The following is a 23,878-nucleotide window of genomic DNA, read 5'->3' as shown; positions in this document are numbered from 1 at the left end:
GCGTTAATGTGGATATACCTTCTTTCTACTCATTCCTCCATTGATACATATTTAGATAGTTACTGCGTTTCTTTTCTTTTTCTTTTTTTCCCTTTTTTATTGCATTTTAGGTTTTGGGGTACATGTGCAGAATGTGCAGAATAGTTGCATAGGTACACACATGGCAGTGTATTTTGCTGCCTTCCTGCCCCTTACCCACATTTGGCATTTCTCCCCAGGCTATCCCTCCCCAGCTCCCCCAAGTAGACCCCGATGTGTAGTACTCCGTTCCCTGTGTCCATGTGTTCACATTTTTCCTCACCCACCTATGAGTGAGAATATGTGGTATTTCATTTTCTGTTCTTGTGTCAGTTTGCTAAGAATGATGTTCTCCAGTTTCATCCATGTCCTTACAAAGGACATGAACTCATCGTTTTTGATTGCTGCATAGTATTCCATGGTGTATATGTGCCACATTTTCCCAGTCCAGTCTATCATCGATGGGCATTTGGGTTGGTTCCAGGTCTTTGCTATTGTAAACAGTGCTGCAATGAACATTCATGTGCATGTGTCCTTATAGTAGAATGATTTATAGTCCTTTGGATATATACCCAGTAATGAGATTGCTGGGTCAAATGGAATTTCTATTTCTAAGGCCTTGAGGAATTGCCACACTGTCTTCCACAATGGTTGAACTAATTTACACTCCCACCAACAGTGTAAAAGTGTTCCTATTTCTCCACATCCTCTCCAGCATCTGTTGTCTCCAGATTTTTTAATGATCGCCATTCTAACTGGCGTGAGATGGTATCTCAGTGTGGTTTTGATTTGCATCTCTCTAATGACCAGTGATGATGAGCATTTTTTCAGATGTTTGTTGGCCTCATGTATGTCTTCTTTTGTAAAGTGTCTGTTCATATCCTTTGCCCATTTTTGAATGGGCTTGTTTTTTTCCTGTAAATCTGTTTGAGTTCTTTGTAAATTCTGGATATCAGCCCTTTGTCAGATGGGTAGACTGCAAACATTTTTTCCCATTCTGTTGGTTGCCGATTCACTCTAGTGACTGTTTCTTTTGCCGTGCAGAAGCTGTGGAGTTTGATTAGGTCCCATTTGTTTACTTTGGCTTTTGTTGCCAAGTTACTGCGTTTCTTATGGCTTATTTTCTCTGGCTTTATTGGATCTTTCTGGATTATGACACGAGTTGAGGAAAGATATGGTGAATTCGAATTTTACTATTAAAAATAGGTAATTATACTATGTTTATTGTGTGCTGGGCATTCTGAGTACTTTACATAATAGATTTAGTCTTCAAAAACACCTACAAAGTGTTAAGTATAAGGATTACTCCTGATTTTATCAGTGAGAGAACTGAGGCACAGAGACAGTTTCCCTATCATCATGCAGCAAATAGTTAATCAGAACTAGTTTAGCCCATGGACCTTTATTTACCATCCCTTCTACTTTTTTTGGCTTAAAATTTTTTCAGAATAAATATTGAAGGGAAAAAGGAAGAAAAATGTATATTCTTCATCTGTATTCATCAGTTGTTAATATTTGCTTTATTATATCTTCATACATTTTTTTTCTGAAGCATTTGAAAATAAATTGCAGGCATTATGCGACATCATTTCTAAATGCTTTTATCTCCTAAGAGTAAGGACATTGTTCTGCATAACCTGCATAACACATTTAAATAGATTAATAATTCCACAGTGCCTTATAACATATAAACAGAATTCCTATTTTCCCATTTGTTTCCAGAATGCCTTTTATAATTCTTCTTGTCTGCCCCATCCATACCCCCAATTTAGTATTCAGTTAAGATTTGCGTATTGCTGTCTCTTTTAATCTAGAATAGCCTACTGTTTGTTTTGTTTGTTTTCTGTTTTGTTATCTTTTTTTTTGTTGTTGTTCAAGGTGGGTGTTTTTACAGTGTTGAACTTTTCCTTGAAATGTCTGGGAAACTTGTTGAATGTCCCACTTTTTATAGTTTCCTATTTGTTTCCTTAGCATTAAATCCACTGAGGATATTTTTGTTGCAAGTACTTCATAGGTGATGTGTTTATTTATTGCATCACATTGGGACAAAGATAACATCAGTTACCAGGTCCTTACTCTTAACAGTTATGTTATACCAGCTATATTAGGAGCATTATTACTTCTGAAGCACGTTTTTTACTAGTTGGGCAGTATAGAGGTGTTTCCAAATTCTGCTTGCAGAATGTATTTATGCTTTAACTTTCTGCCCTGAGCAGCAGAGATGAGAACATGTGTTACCTAGTGAACAGGTCTAAACCTGGTGAAGCTGAACCTAGTGAAAATCAACAATATCATTACTAACTCTCTCAGCTCACTGCCACCTCCACCTCCTGGGTTCATGTGATTCTCTCACCTCAGCCTCCTGAATAGCTAGGACCACTGGCAAGTGCCGCCACACTTGGCTAATTTTTTGTATTTTTGGTAGAGACAGGGTTTCCTAAGCTGGTCTCAAACTCCTGAACTCAAGCGTGATCTGCCTACCTCAGCCTCCCAAAGTGTTGGGATTACAGGCATGAGACACCGTGCCTGACCGTAATTAGTAACAATTGAAAAATAATCTTCAAACTCTTGTAAACCATAAACTAGAGAGCTCTAGAAATGTAATAACTTTCATGTGTTGTTAATCACCGTCATTTCCAGCGTATACATGTGAGAAAGCTAAGGCTTATACATACTACGGAACTGGCTTTAAGTTTAATAGCCATTAAATGACAGCACCTACGGTGAAACCCAGTTTTGTTTGATTATAAAGGATTTGCTTTGAATCACTATTAAAAGACTAGGAATTTATCTTTCTGGACGGTACAGGGCAATGAAAGTTTTTAAAAGTGTGGAAATGGATGGAACACATTTAATCCATTTATTGGGAATTGTTGACACTAGGTGATGGGCATGTTGGATTAAAGTTAACTTTTTTGTCTTCATAGCTTGTCCTCTCATAATTAAAAAGTGCTCTACACAGTATGTCTATTCTCAAAGTAGGAAGAATGAGGCAGAAACTTTCTCAGATGTCTCCTGGGAGTTTTGTACCTATGTCCCATTGGTTAGAACCTATCACTGGCTGTCTTCTAGAGATAGTGGAAAAGCAAATATTTAGCTTTTTTAAGTAGTTGTAGTAAAGACAGAGGAAAAGGGAATTGAGAATTGCTGTGGGGTTAGCTCATTAACAATGTCTGAGGCAAATAGCAATCAAGACAAACCATTTTACTAAATTTTGACCTAACTTTATTTTCCTGCTAGGTGATTAGTAAGAAGTTTGCTGCCTCCATTTCCTTACCTGGCTTTCATCTTGCTACTGAAATTGTATTGTTAAATGTAGTCATTTATTTATTTAATACAATCAACATGTCCAAATGCCTGTTAGAGTTCAGATTTTCTAGAAGTTGAGAGTGAAGATACAGCCTTTTTTTTAGGCTTCTGTGATATTGCTATTTCTCCTACTGGTTTTTCTTTCTGTGATTACTCCTTAATCTTTTTTTTCTTTGTCTACTTTACAGTCGTTGGTGTGCATAAGATTCTGTCTCAGCTCTCTTTTTTTCTATAAACTCCATCTTGTATTAGTCTCACTCTTAGGGCCATAATTGTGGCTTCTACATGCCTGATTTCTAAATATCTCAGCTCTTACCTTTTTTTCTAATTCCAGATATTCCTTTACACTTGTTCTGAAAACATTCCTGTTATCTTCTCTTAACAAATGGTCATTAACTTCCCATCGTTTTTTCTTTGTGTAACGTCATTACCTGATTTCAAGGCTCTTCATAATTTGTCTCTACCTGAGACAACAGACAACCTATCCAAGTTTCCCCCTTAATAATTCCTTTTTATCATTTCTGTGCTGCAGCTAAACAGTTCCTGGAACAAAACACCTATGTTTTGCCTCCAATCTTAGTTTATGTATTGTCACTACATGAAATCTAACCTGATCCATGCCTATTAATAGATATTTTTAAGGACTGCTTGAAAAGCCACGTTTTCTATGAATTCTCTCCTGATTCCTCTTACTGGATATATCTCTGTGAGGACCAATTGGCATAAGTTTAAGGGGCACCATTCATGTTGTATTCTGTGAGTTGCCACATAGAAAATGATAGGAATGGTGTTTTCTAGAGTTCTGTAAAGTAGATGAATTGTCTTCTCTTTTTTAACCCTTAACCTAAGCTTTTATCTTGTATCTCTAACATGTTTATGTATGTACTGGCCATTTTACTTAAATAAATGTTTAGGCCTTTAAAGTATAAAGAATGTGTTTCCCTGATACACCTATTAGCATACTTTGATTATTTATTGAATTAAATACTTAAAATATTTTATTTCCAGTGAAGATTAATTGAGCCTTATAGTCTTATTTTAGCTGTTAGTTAATATTGTTTATTTTTAAAATAGGTATCCTGATTGGAATCCTGAGATCCTCCCATCAAGAAGGTAATTTTTAAAAATAGTAATATTATGAAAACTTATCTTTTAAAAGTGAACACTTAATTTTAAGGAAGTGATTCTTTTGAGTTCTGTTTTTGTAATTTAAACAGTAGGCAAATGCAAAAACCTCTATGAATCTTTCTTATTCCAGCTTAAATGTGATGCAGCCCCTCCCCTGAACTACTTTCTTTAATCTTTTCTGAAAATATTTTATTCTGACATTATTATTTTATGTTTATGATATCTTCTAGTTGTAAATGCCTTGAATGCTAGGAGTGGTATTATTAAGTTCTGTATTCCCTAGGGGATCCTACTCAGTTTATGGGTGTACACACACGTATAGAAATCAGATCATAGTTATAGATGGCATAATCTTTCAGGAAAAAATTATTTAATACATCTGTTCATGTAAATCATTTCCTAAATTCTTTACATAATTTAATACTTTAAAACATAATTGGATATAATATTGGTACAGGAAAAACTAGAGAAATTCATAATCATATTCACCTGTAAACTAGAAAACAGACATCCAAGCAGTTTGGAGGGCTGATAAACTGCTCTGATTGTTTCTTACTCACCTATAAGGCTGAATCACATCATAGCAAACAGATTTTTGTTTTAAGTACATATCTTTTATCAGAGTTTGGTATTGTTAACAGTCTGTTTTTAAGAAGGTACTTCTGTCATTTAGTATCATTTAAATTTACGTTAAATTGCTAATCACTAATTTTTTTCCCCCTGCTTACAGAAATGAGGGTAATAGAAAAGAAAATGAAACTCCACGAAGACGTTCTCATTCCCCCAGTCCTAGGCGTTCTAGAAGATCAAGCTCAAGTCACAGAATCCGTCGATCTCGAAGCCCAATGCGTTACATGTATAGACCAAGAAGTCGAAGTCCAAGAATTTGCCATCGTTTCATTTCTAGATACAGATCCAGATCCAGATCCAGATCCCGTTCACCATATCGAATTAAAAATCCATTTCGGGGTAGTCCAAAATGCTTTCGATCAGTTAGTCCCGAAAGGATATCCAGGAGATCAGTGAGATCATCAGGTACACTGATGGCCATGAAATAATGTACTTACTTTGATTAAATTTTTAAATGTTTTTTTTTTTAGGATTTTGAGAAATGTTCCATTTTATTAAATGTTAGAACTGCTAAAGGAAATCTGACCCACATCCCACAGAGTTACTCCCTCTAGTAACTTGGCAAAGAAATGTGTGTGAATATATGCGTCTACCAACATCATGTTTAAAAACCAAGGATGGTAGAAACACCTTAGTTTGCTTTAATAATTTATTATAGAATTCCATGGATTAATTTAAAATGTTTTTGAAATTATTATTTTTAATGTGAGTTAATACTGATTTAGTGACCCTTTTAGAAATAGCGTGCACACACACACACACACACACACACACACACACCTCTCCTACAGTGAAAAAAATCATAGTTGATATCTGAGGTACTTTGACACTCCCACTGCTTCACCTGACTGGCCTGAAAAATAAAAAAGTAATACTTTGAACAGGTCTTACTGTATCTAGTATATTCTAAAATGCTGAATTCAAATGAAAATACTTTTAATTACATAAGCAATGACCTATTGGGGTCCCCAAGATTTTTTGAGTTCTGTGAAGTTTTTTCCAGTTACATATTTGTATGAGGCTGGATTTTCTTTATCCAGAAGCAGATAGAAGAATTTAGATTTTTTCTTTTAAGCACAACATTAAAATGTTTCGAAGAAGGTATAATAGTGCGACTCATTTCACTAATTTTGTTTTGGGAATTATGGTTGGTTTTTATAGAAGGTTTTTTTTGAGACGGAGTTTCACTTTTGTTACCCAGGCTGGAGTGCAATGGCGTGATCTCAGCTCACCACAACCTCCATCTCCTGAGTTCAGGTAGTTCTCCTGCCTCAGCTTCCTGAGTAGCTGGGATTATAGGGATGCGCTCAGCTAATTTTTTGTATTTTTAGTAGAGACGGGGTTTCACCATGTTGACCAGGATGGTCTCGATCTCTTGACCTCGTGATCCACCCGCCTCGGCCTCCCAAAGTGCTGGGATTACAGGTGTGAGCCACTGCGCCTGGCCAAAAAGATTTACATTAATATGGGAGTTTACTTTTTTGCCATTACTTTCAGTGGTAAAAACTGCAGTTACTTTTGCAACAACCTAATATATGAATCAATAAATATTTTTAAATTTTATATTTCTAATATGGCAAATATCAATAAATATAACACAAGTCTTTGGAATCTTCAGTAAGTGTAAAGCAACTCGAAACCAAAACTTTGAGGATCAGTGGTATAAGGGAAGCTTACTAAATAAAGGAACTTCTTCATGTAAAAGTCTTCTGAGTGAATAAAGGCTAGATTTTTTTCATCTGTGCGCTCCCTGTTCAACTTGAGAATAGCTCTATATTTTAAAAATTATGTCATGAGATGGCTCCTACTTTAATTTTTTTTCAATTGAAATTGTTTTTTATGTCTTTTTACCAGATAGGAAAAAAGCATTAGAAGATGTAGTACAACAATCTGGGCATGGGACAGAATTTAATAAACAGAAGCATCTTGAAGCTGTTGATAAGGGACATTCACCAGCACAAAAGCCTAAAACTGGCAGTGGAACAAAACCATCAGTTAAATCTACAAGCACTTCAAAGAGCGATTCAAATCTAGGAGGACATTCTGTTCGTTGTAAATCAAAGAATCTTGAAGATGATACTTCACCAGAATGTAAACAGGTGTCTGATAAAGCTGTTTCTCTCCAGCGAAAGGTAATTATTTAGTTAGTAATTACTTTTGGAGATACAGAGTGTAGTGGTGCAAACATGGCTCACTGTAGCCTCTATCTCTTGGGCTCAAGTGATCCTCCTACCTCTGCTTCCTGAGTAGCTGGCATCACAGGCATGGTGGCAGCACAGCCACCATGCTCGGGTAAGTTTTTATTTTTTGTAGAGATAGAATCTTGCCATGTTGCTCAGGCAGGGGTCAGGCAATCAATCCTTCCATGTCAGCCTCTTTAAGTGCATGAGCCACCATACCTGGTTCTGTAATTCTTTATTCGTTCAAGTATTCATTCATTTGCTGTGACAAACAGAAAACAAAGTTGTTGCCTGGCATGGTGGCTCATGCCTGAATCCCAGCACTATGGGACACCGAGAGGGGTGGATCACTTGAGCTTAAGAGTTTGAGGCCAGCCAGAACAAATGGTGAAACCCCCTCTCTACAAAAAAATAACAGAATATCAAAATGAGCTGGGCATGGTGGCAGGCACCTGTAGTGCCAGGCCATTGGAGGCTCAGGTAGGAGGATCACTTTGAACCCACCTGGGAGGCAGAGGTTGCAGTGAGCTGAGATCACACTACTACACTCCAAGCTGGGTTACAGAGAGAGACCCTATCAAGAAAAAAAACGAAGTTGTCTTAACTTTAATTCCATATTTCCAGTAACTTTGAAATCACGAGTTGCTAAATGATTTCAGTATGGAATATTTCACTGGTTTTTCTTACGAATATAGTAAAAGTCCAAAGTTCAAAATCTTGTAGCTTAGGAATGCTAGTGGTTTTTATTTGATGTGTCAAAAGAGAACATTTTGATGGTTTGGCATTTTTGGCTAGCCTCAAAAGCAGATTATTGTGGTAAGTTTTGCTCTCTCATTGGGAAACTAAATAATCACCAGCAGCGTTACTGAGCTTTTGTAATCATTTTTTGTAAGGTATAAGAGTGAGCCTCTCCTGAGAATTGATCATTATTCATCTCTTCTATATTTTCTGTGGTACATTTCAGAAGTCAAATACTCTCTGTTGTACAGTGTAAAATGTAGTTTTTGGTACTGATTTATTGGTGTACTTTGATTGTAATGCATTTGTTACGATACTGAGGTATTGTTTTATTATATATGTTTATTAAATCACTATTAAATAATATATTAAAACATCAAGAGACTGTCTTCAGAGAAAATCCTGGTAGGCCCAATTATCAAATATTTTGTATATTTTAATATCAGTAAGTCTTCAGGTAAGGTATGCATTGCTCTCCACAGTATCTCAATACATTAAAGACTTTCAGCATCTGCTGTTCCCTGCCCCAAAGAACTTATATTTAGAAGGATTAACTTCGAATAATCAACCAGTAAGTACAGAATTTTGAAGAGCATTGGGAAGAAATTTTTAAATATAGGGGACAATTTTGAAGAGGCTGAAATAATCTTATAAGATTATTAATATATATAAAGTTCTTTTCATTTTGTTTCAAGACTTGTAGTTTGGTGGCAGTGGAACTTTTTGAAAGTCTTCTTATTTAGTAAAAAAGAAAAATTTTTTTTTTTTTTGAGAGATGGAGTCTCTCTCTCACCCAGACTGAATTGCAGTTGCACAGTCGTAATTCACTGCAGCCTCAAATTTCTGAGATCAAGTATCCTCATGCATCAGGCTCCCAGGTAGCTAAGTCTATCAGTACATGACACCACACCCACCTGGGTGCTTTAATTTTTTTTTTTTTTTAATAGAGATAGAGTCTTAGTATGTTGATCATCCTGGTCTTGAACTCCTGGCCTCAGGTGATAGTTCTGTCTTGGTCTCACTGGGTTACAGGTATGAGCCACCATGTCTGGCTCTAATTTTTAAAATAGGTGGTAAAGTTGGTACTACAATGTATTCAAATGGTATGCATTACATATGAATTTTTAAAAATATTATATCTGTCTAGAGATCATTTTCAATTATTAGAACAGAGGGTGAGCAAAGCTTTAATTTCAGCTTCACTTGTTGGTGGGCCCTGTAGTTTCTTAGAAAAATTTTCTTTAATGGCCTTGGACCATTTCATAGATTTTCTTTGCTATAAGATGCTATAAACAGAAAAGAGCACCTATAAACCATTTCTGGGTTTAAAAATATAAATAGTATTTCTTACCACTTTGCTTTTGCATTTAAAATCAAGTGTTAAAATTATAAATTGTGATTTTTAAAAATTGGGTAAAGAGGGGGTGGTGAAGGAAAAAGAAAAATGGGTAAAATATTTGGAAAAGACCCTTTAATGTACTATTAGTTGTAGAAGAAATTATATAGAAAATTGTTACTGTGCATTGTAGCTTAATTTGATTTGATTTAAATTTTCTTTCACTCCAAAAATAGCTTCGGAAGGAACAATCATTGCATTGTAGTTCAGTCCTTCTTATATCTGAATTACCAGAGGATGGTTGTACTGAAGAAGATGTTAGAAAATTATTTCAACCATTTGGGAAAGTGAATGATGTCTTGATTGTTCCATATAGAAAGGAGGTGAGTCATTTAGTCTGTGGCAAAAATTCATACAAAGTAATTGCTTTAATGATTCCATAAACTGCTGTTGGGTCTCTTAGCTGCTTGTACTGCATATATATTTGTTCCTTGAGAGTTATATAAATGTTTGGATGTGAATGATCAAGGCCCCAAAATAATATTTTATATCCTTTAATATAAGGGTTTGCCCACTTTTTCTGCAAAGGTCCAGATAAATATTTTTGGTTTTATGAGCCAGCTTTAGGATCTCAACTGCCGTGCTCTGACATTCTAGTACAAAAACAACTATAAGTAGTATATAAATGAGCAAGCATGGTGTGTTCCAAAAAACTATTTACAGAAATAGGTAGTATGTCATAGTTTGCCAGTCATTGCTTTAGAACACCAGTAAGATTATACTAAAACAAATTATTTCTTTGTAAGTATTGTCTGTGGGTTATATTTTTTTAACTCATATGATGAAAGTTAAGAATATGAACAATTTTTAAGCACAATATAAAATAGTGAGTTAAGGCTGGGTGAGTTGGCTCATGCCTGTAACCCCAACACTTTGGGAGGCTGAGGCAGGTGGATCACCCTGAGGTCAGGAGTTTGAGACCAGTCTGGCCAACATGGTGAAATCCCGTCTTTACTAAAAATATAAAAATTAGCTCGGCATAGTGGTGGGCACCTGTAATCCCAGCTACTTGGGAGATTGAGGCAGGAGAATCTCTTGAACCCAGGAGGTGGATGTTGCAGTGACCCAAGATCGCGCCACTGCACTTCAGCCTGGATGACAGAGTAAAATTCTGTCTTAAAAAAAAAAAATTGTGAGGGAGGGAGGGCCAGGTGTGGTGGCTCAAGCCTGTAATCCCAGTACTTTGGGAGGCCAAGGCTGGAGGATCGATTGAGGCCAGGACTTCATGAGCTGCCTAGGCAGCATATCAAGACCCCAGTCTCAATTTAAAAAAAAAAAAAAAAAAAAAAGAAAAAATAAGTTTTGAGTCAGGACAGGGAACATAGTGATAGTGTTGTCTTTGTTGCAAGAAGCCTTTAAAATAGCCCTACCACAAAGCTGGACCATATCTTCCCTTCCCTCCTATTGTTCACTGATTTATTCTCATTTCCTCTTGTTCCATGACCCTGCCTGGAATTTTTTTTTTTAATCTTGATAGTGGTATAGACATTCTGTAAGGTTAAATGTCCATTTCATGTGTGAAACATCCTTAATCAAATTACACTTGAGCAAAATAAAGACAGGCAAGAACAACCATGACTTGAGGTAATTTCATAGTTTGATGTTACAAAAGAAAGAATTAAGTCCATTTTAAATGCGGGAACTTGTAAAGGTAGGTTTGTGACTAATGATGGAATAATTGTCATTTTAGGCTTACCTAGAAATGGAATTTAAAGAGGCAGTTACTGCAATCATGAAGCACATTGAAACAACACCTCTTATGATAAAAGGAAAAAATGTGAAAATATGTGTTCCAGGAAAGAAAAAAGCACAGGTAAACTGGATTTAGGTCTTAAATGTTTTATCACTGTTGTTTAGCTTTTTTTGTTTAAGTATGGTGTACATAGAGAAATATGCATAGAAACATAAATATTAGCTCAACAGATTATAAGTGCATTATTTCAGATACGTTGAAATTAAAACTTCTTCATACTTATATAGTGGTATATCCAGTATTAAATAACAACAGACTAGGAGAAAATACTTACATAGCACAAAAATAGCAAACGTCTGTGAATCCAGTACCTAGGTCACAAAACAGAACATTGACAGTATCCTGGAAGTGCCTTGCTTCTATCTTCTCAATTCTTACACCCTCCCTTCTCACAGGTAACCACTAACTTGATTTCTGATACCGTAATTGAGTTTTGTCTGTTTTCAACTTTATATAAACAAAATCGCAGAGTGTACATTCTTTGGGCTTTTACTTCCTTAGAAGTATCAACTTTTGTAACTTTAATCTTTGTAGATCATTTCTATGCTTCAATTTATATGTTCATAGATAATATCTATAGAATTAAATTATCCTTTAAGAATGAGATTTATGTTAAGTAAAAAGTTGTATCTATATCTCACCTGTAAGGTTTTCTCTGTGTGTGTGTGTGTGTTTTTAATAGGGTATTGACAAAATTTTTATATTTTAAAGATGTTCTATTTTTTAATTTTTGTGGGTACATAGTAGGTATATATATTTATGAGGTACATGAGATATTTAGATACAGGCATGCAGTGTGTAATAATCACATTATGGAAAATGGGATATCTATCCTCTCAACCATTCTTTATGTATCAAACAATCCAATTATACTCCTTTAATTACTTAAAAATGTACCATTAAATTATTTTTTACTATAGTCACCCTATTGTGCTAGCTAATACTAGGTCTTAATGATTCTGTGTTTTTTTGGGGGAGCTACCCATTAATTATCCCTTCCTACCCCCTGCCTCCTACTACCCTCTATTACCTCCTACCTCCTACTATTTTGGGTATGTACCCTTCCCAGTCTCATAACCATCCTCCTACCTTCTGTGTCCATGAGTTCATTTGGTTTATATCCCACAAATTTGTGGGATTTTTTTAGATCCCAGAAATAGTGGGAACTTGTTACCTTTGTCTTTCTGTGCCTATCTTATTTCACTTAACATAATGACTTCCAGTTCTATGTTATTTTAAATAACTGAATCTCATTCTTTTTTAGGGCTGAATAGTACTTCATTATGTATATGTACCACATTTTCTTGATTCATCGGTTAATGGACACTTAGGTTGCTTCCAAATATCTTGGCTAACGGGAACGCTGCATCAAGAAACATGGGAGTGCAGATATCTCTTTGATACACAGATATCTTTTCTTTTGGGTATATACCCAGCAGTGGGATTGCTGGATTGTATGGTAGATCCTATTTTTAGTTTTTTTAGGAGCCTCCAAACTGCTCTCCATAGTGGTTGTACTAATTTACGTTCTCAGCAACTGTGTACTTAGGGTTTCCTTTTTTCTCCACATCCTGGTCAGCATTTGTTTTGCCTATCTTTTGGATAAAAGCCATTTTAGCTAGGGTAAGATGATATTTCATTGTAATTTTGATTTGCATTTCTCTAATGATCAGTGTTTAATGTGCCTTTTTGCCATTTGTGTGTCGTCTTTTGAGAAATGTTTCTTCAGATGTTTTGCCCATTTTTTTTTAATCAGATTGTTAATTTTTTTTTTTTTCTGTAGAGTGGCTTGAGTTCCTTATATATTCTGATTATTAGTACCTTGTCAGATGGATAGTTTGCAAATGTTTTCTCTCATTTTGTGGGTTGTCTGTTGTTTGCTTTGCTCTGCAGAAGCTTTTTAACTTGATGTGGTCCCATTTGTCCATTTTTGTACAGCATTTGCCTATGCTTGTGGGGTCTTACAGAAGAAATTTTTGCCCAGACTGTTCTGAAGAGTTCCCCCAGTGTTTTTGTAGTAGTTTCATAGTTTGAGATCGTAGATAAAAGTCTTTAATCTATTTTTATTTGATTTTTGTATATGGTGAGAGAGAGAGTTCCAGGTTCATTAATGCATATGGATATCCAGTTTTCCCAGGTGGCACCTCCCTTGGATCACTGGCTCTAATCCCAGCCCTAGCCATAAGGGTTGCCTAGGAGTTGCAGTCCTGGTGTCCTAGACTGTCTTTCAGGTTTACCTAAGACCTTGGAGCACTTTAGCTCATGGTGGTAAAGCTTGCCAAGAAAATCGGTTCTTATTGCTGGGATGGGTGATTTCCTTTTGGCAAGGTCTAGTCCAAAGGCTACTTCAGTGCATGGGTGCTGGCTGAGCCCAGCATGGCTTTGCTGTCTGCTGTGACAGCAGCACTGAGTTTAGTGTAAAGTCCCCCAGTTACTGCACTGTCCCTTCCCGAAATGCACAGACTCTATCCATGTTTTGGGGCCGGCTGGGGGAGGTATGCTATCAGGGATTCAAGGCTGTGACTCCTACCCTCTTCAGTGCTTCTTTCAGTGATAACAGTTAAAACCAGGTAGTATGATTGCTCACCTGATATTTGGTGGTTGTGATGATGCCTTTGTCTGTGTGCAGATAGTTAACATTTGGTGTTCCTGTTGGGGTTGGGATAAACAGTGTATGCTTCTACCATTTTGCTCCACTCAGCTATGTATTCTATTAATTTAATTTTTCTACTTGCTGTGGAATGCCCACTTTATAGGGGTTCTATAGCACACGTTTCTCAATAATTTGATTTGGTAGACTAAGCTTGTTAGCATATTTAGATTTTCCTCATTCTTTTTAGCTTCTCTATGGTGTTTCTCTGTATGAATATACTACAGATATTTTACCAATTCCTTACTGATTGATATTTAGGTTATTTCTAGAAATAGAACTTCAGTTAACACCTTGTATACCTTCACAGGCCATCGTTTGACATTTATGATAGTGTTTTTTTAAGGTAATACCTACCCAATGGAATAGTAGGTTTATAGCATGCACAGTAATAGATAATGTAAGACTGCTCACTAAATAACTAATAATTTACTCCTTGGTAATATATGAGAGTATTATAACATTTTAATTTCTTCAGCTTAAATGATAACTAATTTTAATTTGCATCTTTCTGATTATTCATGAACTTCATCTTTTTATGTAATTGTTAGCTGTATCTATTAACTGTTTTAGTGAGTTGTCTATATCTTTTTTTTTTTTTCATTTTTTTCTTTTTTTTATTGTATTTGGGCTCTGGGGTACATGTGCACGTCCTGCATCCTGCAGATTGTTGCATAGGTACATAAATGCCATGGTGGTTTGCTGTCTTCATCCCCTGCCCCCACCACCCCCGTTGCCTACATCAGGCATTTCTTCAGGTGTTATCCCTCTCCCTCCTCCCCACCTCCACTGTCCCCCCTCCACCCCGTCCTTCAGCCCTGTGAGTGTTGTTCCCTTCCCTGTGCCCAAGTGTTCTCATTGTTCATTACCACCTATGAGTGAAAACATGTGGTGTTTGGTTTTCTGTTCTTGTGTTAGTTTGCTGAGAATGATGGTTTCTAGGTTCATCCATGTCTCTATAAGGGACACGAACTCATCGTTTTTTATGTCTGCATAGTATTCCATGGTGTATATGTGCCACATTTTTTTTGTCCAGTCTATCATTGATGGGCATTTGGGTTGGTTCCAGGTATTTGCTATCATAAACAGCGCCACAATGAATATTACATGTGCATGTGTCTTTATGATAGAACGATTTATAATCCTTTGGTTATATACCCAGTAATGAGATTGCTGGGTCAAATGTAATTTCTATTTCTAGATCCTTGAGGAATTGCCACACTGTCTTCCACAATGGTTAAACTAATTTATGCTCCCACCAGCAGTGTAAAAGTGTTTCTTTTTCTCCACATCCTCTCCAGCATGTTGTCTCCAGATTTTTTAGTGATCGCCATTCTGTCGTGAGATTGTATCTCAATGTTGTTTTGATTTGCATTTCTCTAATGACCAGTGATGATGAGCATTTTTTCATATATTTGTTGGCTGTGTATATGTCTTCTTCTGAAAAGTGTCTGTTAATATCCTTCGCCCACTTTTGAATGGGTTTGTTTTTTTTCCTGTAAATCTATCTGCTTTAGATCTTTGTAGATTCTGGATATTAGCCCTTTGTCTGATGGATAGATTATGAAAATTTTTTCCCATTCTGTTTGTTGCAGTTCACTGTAATGATTGTTTCTTTTGCTGTAAAGAGGCTCTTAAGTTTAGTTAGGTCCCATTTGTCTATTTTGGCTTTTGTTGCCATTGCTTTTGGTGTTTTAGTCATGAAGTCCTTGCCTGTGCCTATGTCCTGAATGGTTTTCTTAGATTTTATTCTAGGGTTTTTATGGTGTTAGTTCTTATGTTTAAATCTTTAATCCATCTGGAGTTATTTTTTTGTATAAGGTATAAGGAAGGGGTCCAGTTTTAGCTTCCTGCATATGGCTAGCCAGTTTTCCCAACACCATTTGTTAAACAGGGAATCCTTTCCCCATTGCTTTTTTTTTTGTCCGGTTTGTCAAAGATCAGGTGGTTGTAGATGTGTGGCATTGCTTCTGAGGCCTCTGTTATGTTCCATTGGTCTATATCTCTGTTATGATACTAGAACCATGCTGCTTTGATTACTGTAGGCTTGTAGTATAGTTTGAAGTCAGGTAGTGTGATGTCTCCAGCTTTGTTCTTTTTGCTTAGGATTGTCTTGGCTACGCAGGCTCTCTTTTGGTTCCATATGAAGTTTAAAATGTTTTTCTCCAGTTCCGTGAACAAGGTCAATTGTAGCTTGATGGAGATAGCATTGAATCTATAAATTACTTTGGGCAGTATGGCCATTTTCACAATATTGATTCTTTCTAAGCATGAGCATGGAATGTTTTTCTATCTGTTTGTGTCCTCTCTTATTTCCTTGATCAGTGGTTTGTAGTTCTCCTTGAAGAGATCTTTCACCTCCTTTGTTAGTTGTATTCCTAGATATTTTATTATCTTTGTAGCAATTGTAAATGGGAGTTCGCTTATGATTTGGCTCTCTGTTGGCCTGTTATTGGTGTATAGGAATGCTTGTGATTTCTGCACATTGATTTTGTATCCTGAGACTTTGCTGAAGTTGCTTATCAGCTTGAGGTTTTGGGCTGAGATGATGGGGTCTTCTAAATATATGATCATGTTGTCTGCAAATAGGGACAGTTTGACTTCTTCTTTTCCTAACTGAATGCCTTTATTTCTTTTTCTTGCCTAATCGCTCTGGCTAGAACTTCCAATACTATATTAATTAGGAGTGGTGAGAGAGGGCATCCTTGTCTAGTGCCAGTTTTTAAAGGCAATGCTTCCAGTTTTTGCCCATTCAGTATGATATTGGCTGTGGGTTTATCATAAATAGCTTTGATTGTTTTGAGGTATGTTCCATTGATACCTAGTTTATTGAGAGTTATTTGCATAAAGGGCTGTTGAATTTTGTCGAAGGCCTTCTCTGCATTTATTGAGATAATCATGTGGTTTTTGTCTTTGGTTCTGTTTATGTGGTGAATTATGTTTATAGATTTGTATGTGTTGAATCAGCCTTTCATCCCCAGGATGAAGCCTACTTGATCATGTTGGATAAGCTTTTTGATGTGCTGTTGGATTTGGTTTGCCAGTATTTTATTGAAGATTTTTGCATCAGTGTTCATCATGGATATTGGCTTGTAATTTTCTTTTTTAGTTGTGTCTCGGCCAGATTTTGCTATCGGGATGATGTTGGTCTCATAAAGTTAGGCAGGATTCCCTCTTTTTGTATTGTTTGGAGTAGTTTCAACAGGAATGGTACCAGCTCCTCTTTGTCTGTCTGGTAGAATTCAGCTGTGAACCTGTCTGGAACTGGACTTTTTTTGGTTGGTAGGTTATTAATTGCTGCCTCAACTTAAGACCTTGTTATTGGTCTATTCAGGGTTTCAACTTCTTGGCTTAGTCTTGGGAGTGTGCAAATGTCCAGGAATTTATCCATTTCTTCCATATTTACTGGTTTATGTGCTGTTGAGTTGTTTGTAGTAATCTCTGATGGTAGTTTTGTATTTCTGAGGAATTGGTGGTGATCTCCCCTTTATCATTTTTTATTACATCTATTTGATTCTTCTCTCTTTTCTTTTTTATTAATCTAGCTAATGGTCTATTTTGTTGATCTTTTCAAAAACCAGCTCCTGGATTTACTGATTTTATTTTTGAAGGGTTTTTTTGTGTCTCTGTCTCCTTCAGTTCTGCTCTGATCTTAGTTATTTCTTGTTTTCTGCTTGCTTTTGAGTTTTTTTTATCTTGCTCTTCTAGCTCTTTCAATTTTGACAATAGGTTGTGAATTTTAGATCTTTTCCTTGTTTCTCATGTGAGCATTTATTGCTATAAATTTCCCGCTAGACACTGCTTTAAATGTGCCCCATAGGATCTGGTACGTTGTGGCTTCATTCTTATTGGTTTCAAAGAACATTTTTATTTCTGCCTTCATTTCATTATTTATCCATTCGTCATTCAGGAGCAAGTTTAGTTTCCATGTGATTGTGCGGTTTTGAGTGCTTTTCTTAATTCTGAGTTCTAATTTGATTGTGCCGTGGTCTAAGAGACTGTTTGTTACGATTTCCCTTCTTTTGCATTTGCTGAGGAGTGATTTACTTCCAATTATGTGGTAAGTGCAATGTGTATTCTGTGGATTTGTGGGGGAGTGTCCTGTAAATGTCTATTAGGTCTGCTTGGTCCAGATCTGCATTCAAGTCCTGGATATCCTTGTTGACTTTCTGTCTCGTTGATCTGTCCGGTATTGTCAGTGAAGTGTTAAAGTCTCCCACTATTATCATACAGGAGTCCAAGTCTCTTTGTAGGTCTTTAAGAACTTGCATTATGTATCTGGGTGCTCCTTCACTGGGTGCATAAATATTTACTATAGTTAGCTCTTCTTGTTGCATTGATGCTTTTACCATTATATATAATGCCCTTCTTTGTCTCTTTTCATCTTTGTTGGTTAAAAGTCTGTTTTATCGGAGACAAGGATTGCTACCCCTGCTTTTTTTTTTTTTCTCTCTCCATTTGCTTGGTAAATCTTCTTCCATCCCTTTATTTTGACTCTATGTGAGTCTTTGCATGTGAGATGGGTCTCCTGAATACAGCACACTGATGGGTTTTGACTTTTTATCCAGTTTGCCAGTCTGTGTCTTTTGATTGGGGCGTTTAGGCCAGTTACATTCAATGTTAATATTGTTATGTTTGAATTTGATCCTGCCATTTTGTTATTGGCTGGTTATGTTGCCCATTAAATGATGTGGCTCCTTCATTGCATTGTTACTCTTTACCATTGGTACGTTTTTGCAGTGACTGGTACTGGTTGTTCCTTTCCCCGTTTAGTACTTCCTTCAGTAGCTCCTGTAAGGCAGGTCTTGTAGCAACAAAATATCTCAGCAATTGCTTGTCCATAAATAATTTTATTTCTCCTTCACTTATGAAGCTTAGTTTGGCCAGATACGAAATTCTGGGTTGAAAGTTCTTTTCTTTAAGGATGTTGAATATCGGCCCCCACTCCTAGCTTGCAGGGTTTCTGCTGAGAGATTCGCTGTGCGTCTCTTGGTCTTTCCTTTGTGGGTAACTCAACCTTTCTCTCTGGCTGCCCTTTAGGATTTTTTCCTTCATTTCAACCCTGATGGATCTGACAACTGTGTGTCTTGGGGTTGCTCTTCTTGAGGAATATCTTTGTGGTGTTTTCTGTATTTCCTGGGTTTGAATGTTGGCCTGCCTTGTTATGTCGGGAAAGTTCTTTTGGATGGTATCTTGAAGAGTATTTTCCAACTTGGATTCATTCTCACCATTACATTCAGGTATGCCAATCAAGCATTGATTAGGTTTTTTCACATAATCCCATAGTTCTTGGAGGCTTTGTTCATTTCTTTTCACTCTTATTTCTCTACTCTTGCCTTCTTGTTTTATTTCATTGATTTGATCTTCTATCTCTCATATCCTTCTGCTTGATCAATTTGGCCGTTGAAACTTGTATATGCCTCGTGAGTTTCTCTTGCTGTATTTTTCAGCTCCATCAAATCATTTATGTTCTTCTCTAAGCCGGTTATTCTTGTTATCATTTTGTCTAACCTTTTTTCAAGGTTCTTAGTTTCTTTGCATTGGTTTAGAACATGGTCTTTTAACTCAGACAAGTTTGTTATTACCCACCTTCTGAAGCCTGCTTCTGTCAATTCGTCAGATTCATTCTCTGTCTTTTTTTGTTTCCTTGATGGTGAGGAGTTGTGATCCCTGGGAGAAGAGATGTTCTGTTCTTTGGTGGTTTCATCCTTTTTGCGCTATGTTTTTCCCATCTTCGTGGATTTATCTCCGTTTAATCTTTGAAGTTGGTAATTTCAGGAGGAGTCTCTGAGTGGGCTTTTTCTATTGAGGTTGGAGCTGCTTTTTTGGCCTGTAGAGGGCGTTACTGGGCGCTCTTGGGTTCAGTCAGGTTGTTGGGTGGGTGGTCCTTCCCTGGAGTTTGTTTGCAGGTGGGATTAGCCCCGCCTTCCCAATGGTGTCTCTCACAGAATTGGACTGTCCGTCTTGCTGGCATTAGTCCAAACTCCCGCTCAGATCCGTGCGGCAACTTGCCAAGCCAGGTGGTAGCTGATGTCCAGATTTGCATCGACTACCCATGGTGCTCCACCATCCGGCAGGGCCGTCGTGGACCATGGGTTGCAGGAGGGATGAGGCAAGCACAGGATCTGAAATGGAGCTCTGAGGGGCTCCGAGCCGGCTGCACGTTTCACCCAGTCTTGATTTGCCCCCCTGGGCGGCTGTCACCCTCTAGCTCCTTCCCTGGGCCCAATTGCAGTGCCCTGTCAGTCCCACAGAAAAGAACCCAGCGCCTTGTTTGGAACTGTGAAGTCCTCCAGCCTTCTGTGTCTCATTTGCTGTGCACTACACTCTGGCACTGGCTTCTCTCGGCCATCTTGGCGCCCCCCTTAAGTTGTCTATATCTTTTACTATTTTTCTATTATTTTTGATTTTTAAAAAATACTCATTTGAAGGTGCATGAATATCTTGCATCCTAGACACTAATTTTGCATTATATGTAAGAAGTATTTTCTGTTGTTTTTGTTATGTATACATATTTCAAGTTTGAAATTTTTATGTACTCAAATGTATTGGTATTCTATGGCTTCTACATTTTTTTCTTTTTTTCTTATTTTTTTTTGGCCTGTGACACAGCCTCAGGAGGTTCCGAGGACATATACCCGTCTTTTCTTTTTGAGGGTCTCACTCTTGTCACCCAGGCTGGAGTGCAGTAGCACAATTTTGGCTCATTGCCACCACCACCTCCCAGGTTCAACTAATCCTCCCGCCTTAGGCTCCAGAGTACCTGGGACTACAAGTCAAGCTACCATGCATAGCTAATTTTTTGAGTTCTGTTTTTTTTTTTTTTTTTTTGGTAGATAAGAGGTCTCACTGTGTTGCCCAAGGTGTTCTCAAACTCCTGGTTCAGGTGATCCTCTTGCCTCGGCCTCCCAAAGTATTGGGATTACAGACGTGAGTCACTGTTCCTGGCATGCTTTTTTTCTTTTGTCTTTTTGAGAAGAAATGCCTTGTGCTAGTGCTCGAAAGATTTTATTCCTTATTCTGTTATTTGCAGCATAATGGATGATTGGAGTCAGTATTATTTCCAAAATGGGAACCACTTAGCCTCTACACTATTTATGCCTCATTTATCCTTCCTTGTTGGTTTGAAATGCTTGTTTTATGTGTATAAATTCTGCATACATAGATGTGTTTTATACTCTTCTGTTGTGGCAATACTATGTGGTTTCAGTTATAACAATTAAAACTTCATAATATTTCCCTATCTTTCTTGTAGAGTTCTTTTTCATTGTTTATTCTTTCTGGTTAATGTTTTTCCTCTTTATTTAATTTTGTTTAATCTTGAGTATTTATTCCTGCACATTACTTTTAGAATATGTTTAAGTTCTCTTAAAAAAAAAAAAGCCTTACTGGAATTTAATGATACACTGAATTTGTATTAGTATTTTTACAACACTAAGTCTTTCAATCAAAAAAACATGATTTGTTGGCTGGTGGCTCATACCTATTATCCTAGCATTTTGAGAGGCTGAGGCAGACAGATTGCTTGAGCTCAGGAGTTTGAGACCAGCCTGGGGCAATATGGGTGAAACCCTGTCTCTACAAAAAACACAAAAATTAGTCCGTTGCGATGGTGTGTGCATGTAGTCCAGGCTACTCAGGAGGAGGCTAAGGCAGGAGGATTGCTTGCCCAGGAGGTGGAAAGGTTGCAGTGAGCCAAGATCATACCATGGCACTACAGCCTGGGCAACAGAGCCAGACTTTGTCTTAAACAAACAAAGAACATGGTTGGTCTATTTAGATTTCATTTTATGCCCTTTAGCAAGTTTTGTTTTTTTTTTCTTCCATAAAGTTCTTGAACATTTTGTGGGGATTAAATTTATTCTTTTATTTATTTTTACATATAGCTATTAGAGAGGATCTTTATGTTTTATTTCATATGTTTTCTAGTTAGTTACTACTAGCGTAACTTGTCATCCTAGTTTATACCTGCTACATGCCATGCTACATGCCACCCATTTGTACCCATTGTCCTGGTTTGGATAAGGAGTTAAATCGTGCGGCCTTAGTTATTACCCAGTTTAAAATTGAAATGATCAAATTTTATCATTTAGAGTTTCAGTTTCAACTAACAGAAAACCTTACCAATTGATTGTTAAATAAGAGGTATATTTATCTCATAACAGGAATCTTCATGTAGGTGGTCCAGTGATGATGCAATAGCTCCGTAATATATTCAGGAACCCTGCCTTGTGTTCTAGCACTACTATCTTTAGAATGTATCTTTCATCCTCAGTTGTAGGATGGTTTCTGTGCCTTCTGACATCTTTTCTATCTTCGAGACGGAAAGAAAGGACTAAAAATGAAGAGCAAAATGAGTTTTGGTTTTCTTCTCTGGAAAGAATGAGTTACCCAGCAGCATTTGCTTGCATTTGATTTACCAGCAAACTACCAGACACATGGCCATCTGGTTGCAGAGGCAGTTAAGGAGAAGCAAGTATTAATTGCATAATTTAAGAACTTAAACTTTATCCTGTAGAAAGGCATATGTTGTTCAAAGTGTTTGAACTGGGGCATAATGTAATAAAATGGATGGATTAGGAAGATTCATTTGGAAATGGTCTGGAGAATGAATTAGGCGAACGATTCTGAAGGCAAAGAAAGCCTAGCAGATTATTAAAGTGGAGAAGAGCACCGAAGTCCAATTAGAAGACTCATCTAATCAGTTTACACAGCCTGTTGTGATAATGGTAATGGTTTGGGGCAGATTAGTAACCTTGAAAACAGAAAGGAATATTGGCTTACACTAGTGACTGTCCGTAAAGACCTCGCTGATCATTAAATTTCTGGAATTGTTAAGCTGGCCAGTTTTCTTTCATTTGAAACAGTTAATATAGTTAAGGATATATAGTTAGGATAAGGACCATAGGTAAGGATACATTTAAGGAAATAGAATGTTTGAAACAGCTTAAAAAATTCTCTTGGCCAACTTTTTGATGAACTTGGTAAGGTAACAATGTAAGTCTGAGAGCCCAGGTATATTGACTCTCGTGATTGTTATAGTAATGAATAGGGCAAAGAAAATATTAGCACTAGAAGCTAGAAAACATGCGATTTCCCTGTCAAATATTAATTTTCTTCAGCTGAATGTGGTTTGGATGATGCTGGAACAAGAAGACTAACTCATGACTCCTCTGTTGTGATAGAGCAACTTGCTTAGGGATTGAGTGGAGGGAACTCCCAACAGAACTTGAGTTGTGCCTTCTTCATACTGGAAGTATGTGGGCAATTGTTTGTTTGTAAATAAGTGTCTGAGGCAGGAAGGGGCAATCTTTTTGGCCTGTTACCACTTCAGCTGTTTCCACCAAAGCAAGCCAAAAATGAGCTGAAAGAACAAATTAGAAAAAAGAAGAGCTATGCTATAGTTTTCTTGGTCCAGATCTTGATTTTGGCATGGCATGTCAAAACCTAGAAAACACTTAACCTTCTCAACATTTGATATTTAATGTTAGGACTGCCTCTGACTCTAGCTGTGTTTCATGTAACATTCTCTCCTATTTTACTGCTTCTTGGAATCATTAAATTTTACAGAAAAGGTAAAAAATATCCTCTATCCCTATGTTAACATCAATTTGTACAACTCTTGTCAGAAACTAGGTAACTGGTCTTTAATAGTAATCTCCTCTAGACATCAATCCTTAGCAGTGATTCTTAAGTCTTTTTGAACTACTCTTTGCCCCATGGTAACCAGTAATCTGAGGAAAACAAACCTTCCTTTTTCCAGGGAAAGGGTCACATACTCATTCTTTAAAACATCAGGAGCCCAGCGTTGTGGCTCAGACCTGTAATCCCAGCACTTCAGGAGGCCAAGGCAGGATAATTGCTTGAGCCCAGAAGTTAGAGACTACCCCGAGCAATATAGTGAGATCTTGTCTCTACAAAAAAATTAAAAAATTGGCCAAGCATGGTACCACACACCTGTAGTTCCATCTGCTGAATAGGGTGAGGTAGGAGGATCACTTGAGCCCGGTAGGTGGAGGTTGTGTGGGTGATGGAGTGAGACCCTTTCTCAGAGAGGTTGGGGGTGGTGAGGAGCC

General features: G+C 37.1%; 1 protein-coding gene across 22 annotated transcripts in view; it reads left to right on the top strand.

The window, feature by feature from the left end:
* ZNF638 (zinc finger protein 638) overlaps window positions 1-23,878 on the top strand; it is a 158,484-nt gene that overhangs the window by 83,313 nt on the left and 51,293 nt on the right. For all 22 annotated transcript variants that reach the window (XM_078349090.1, XM_035272327.3, XM_035272328.3 and 19 more), the window contains 5 exons: window positions 4,402-4,440; window positions 5,186-5,490; window positions 6,940-7,217; window positions 9,576-9,722; window positions 11,090-11,212. In XM_078349090.1, the coding sequence (XP_078205216.1) occupies window positions 4,402-4,440; window positions 5,186-5,490; window positions 6,940-7,217; window positions 9,576-9,722; window positions 11,090-11,212 (892 nt within the window). The remainder of the gene's footprint in view (window positions 1-4,401; window positions 4,441-5,185; window positions 5,491-6,939; window positions 7,218-9,575; window positions 9,723-11,089; window positions 11,213-23,878) is intronic.

Source organism: Callithrix jacchus, chromosome 14 (assembly GCF_049354715.1).
Source record: "Callithrix jacchus isolate 240 chromosome 14, calJac240_pri, whole genome shotgun sequence".
NCBI classification, from domain to species: domain Eukaryota; kingdom Metazoa; phylum Chordata; class Mammalia; order Primates; family Cebidae; genus Callithrix; species Callithrix jacchus.
Note: the sequence above shows the minus strand (reverse complement) of the source record. Positions and strands in the feature narration are given on the sequence as shown.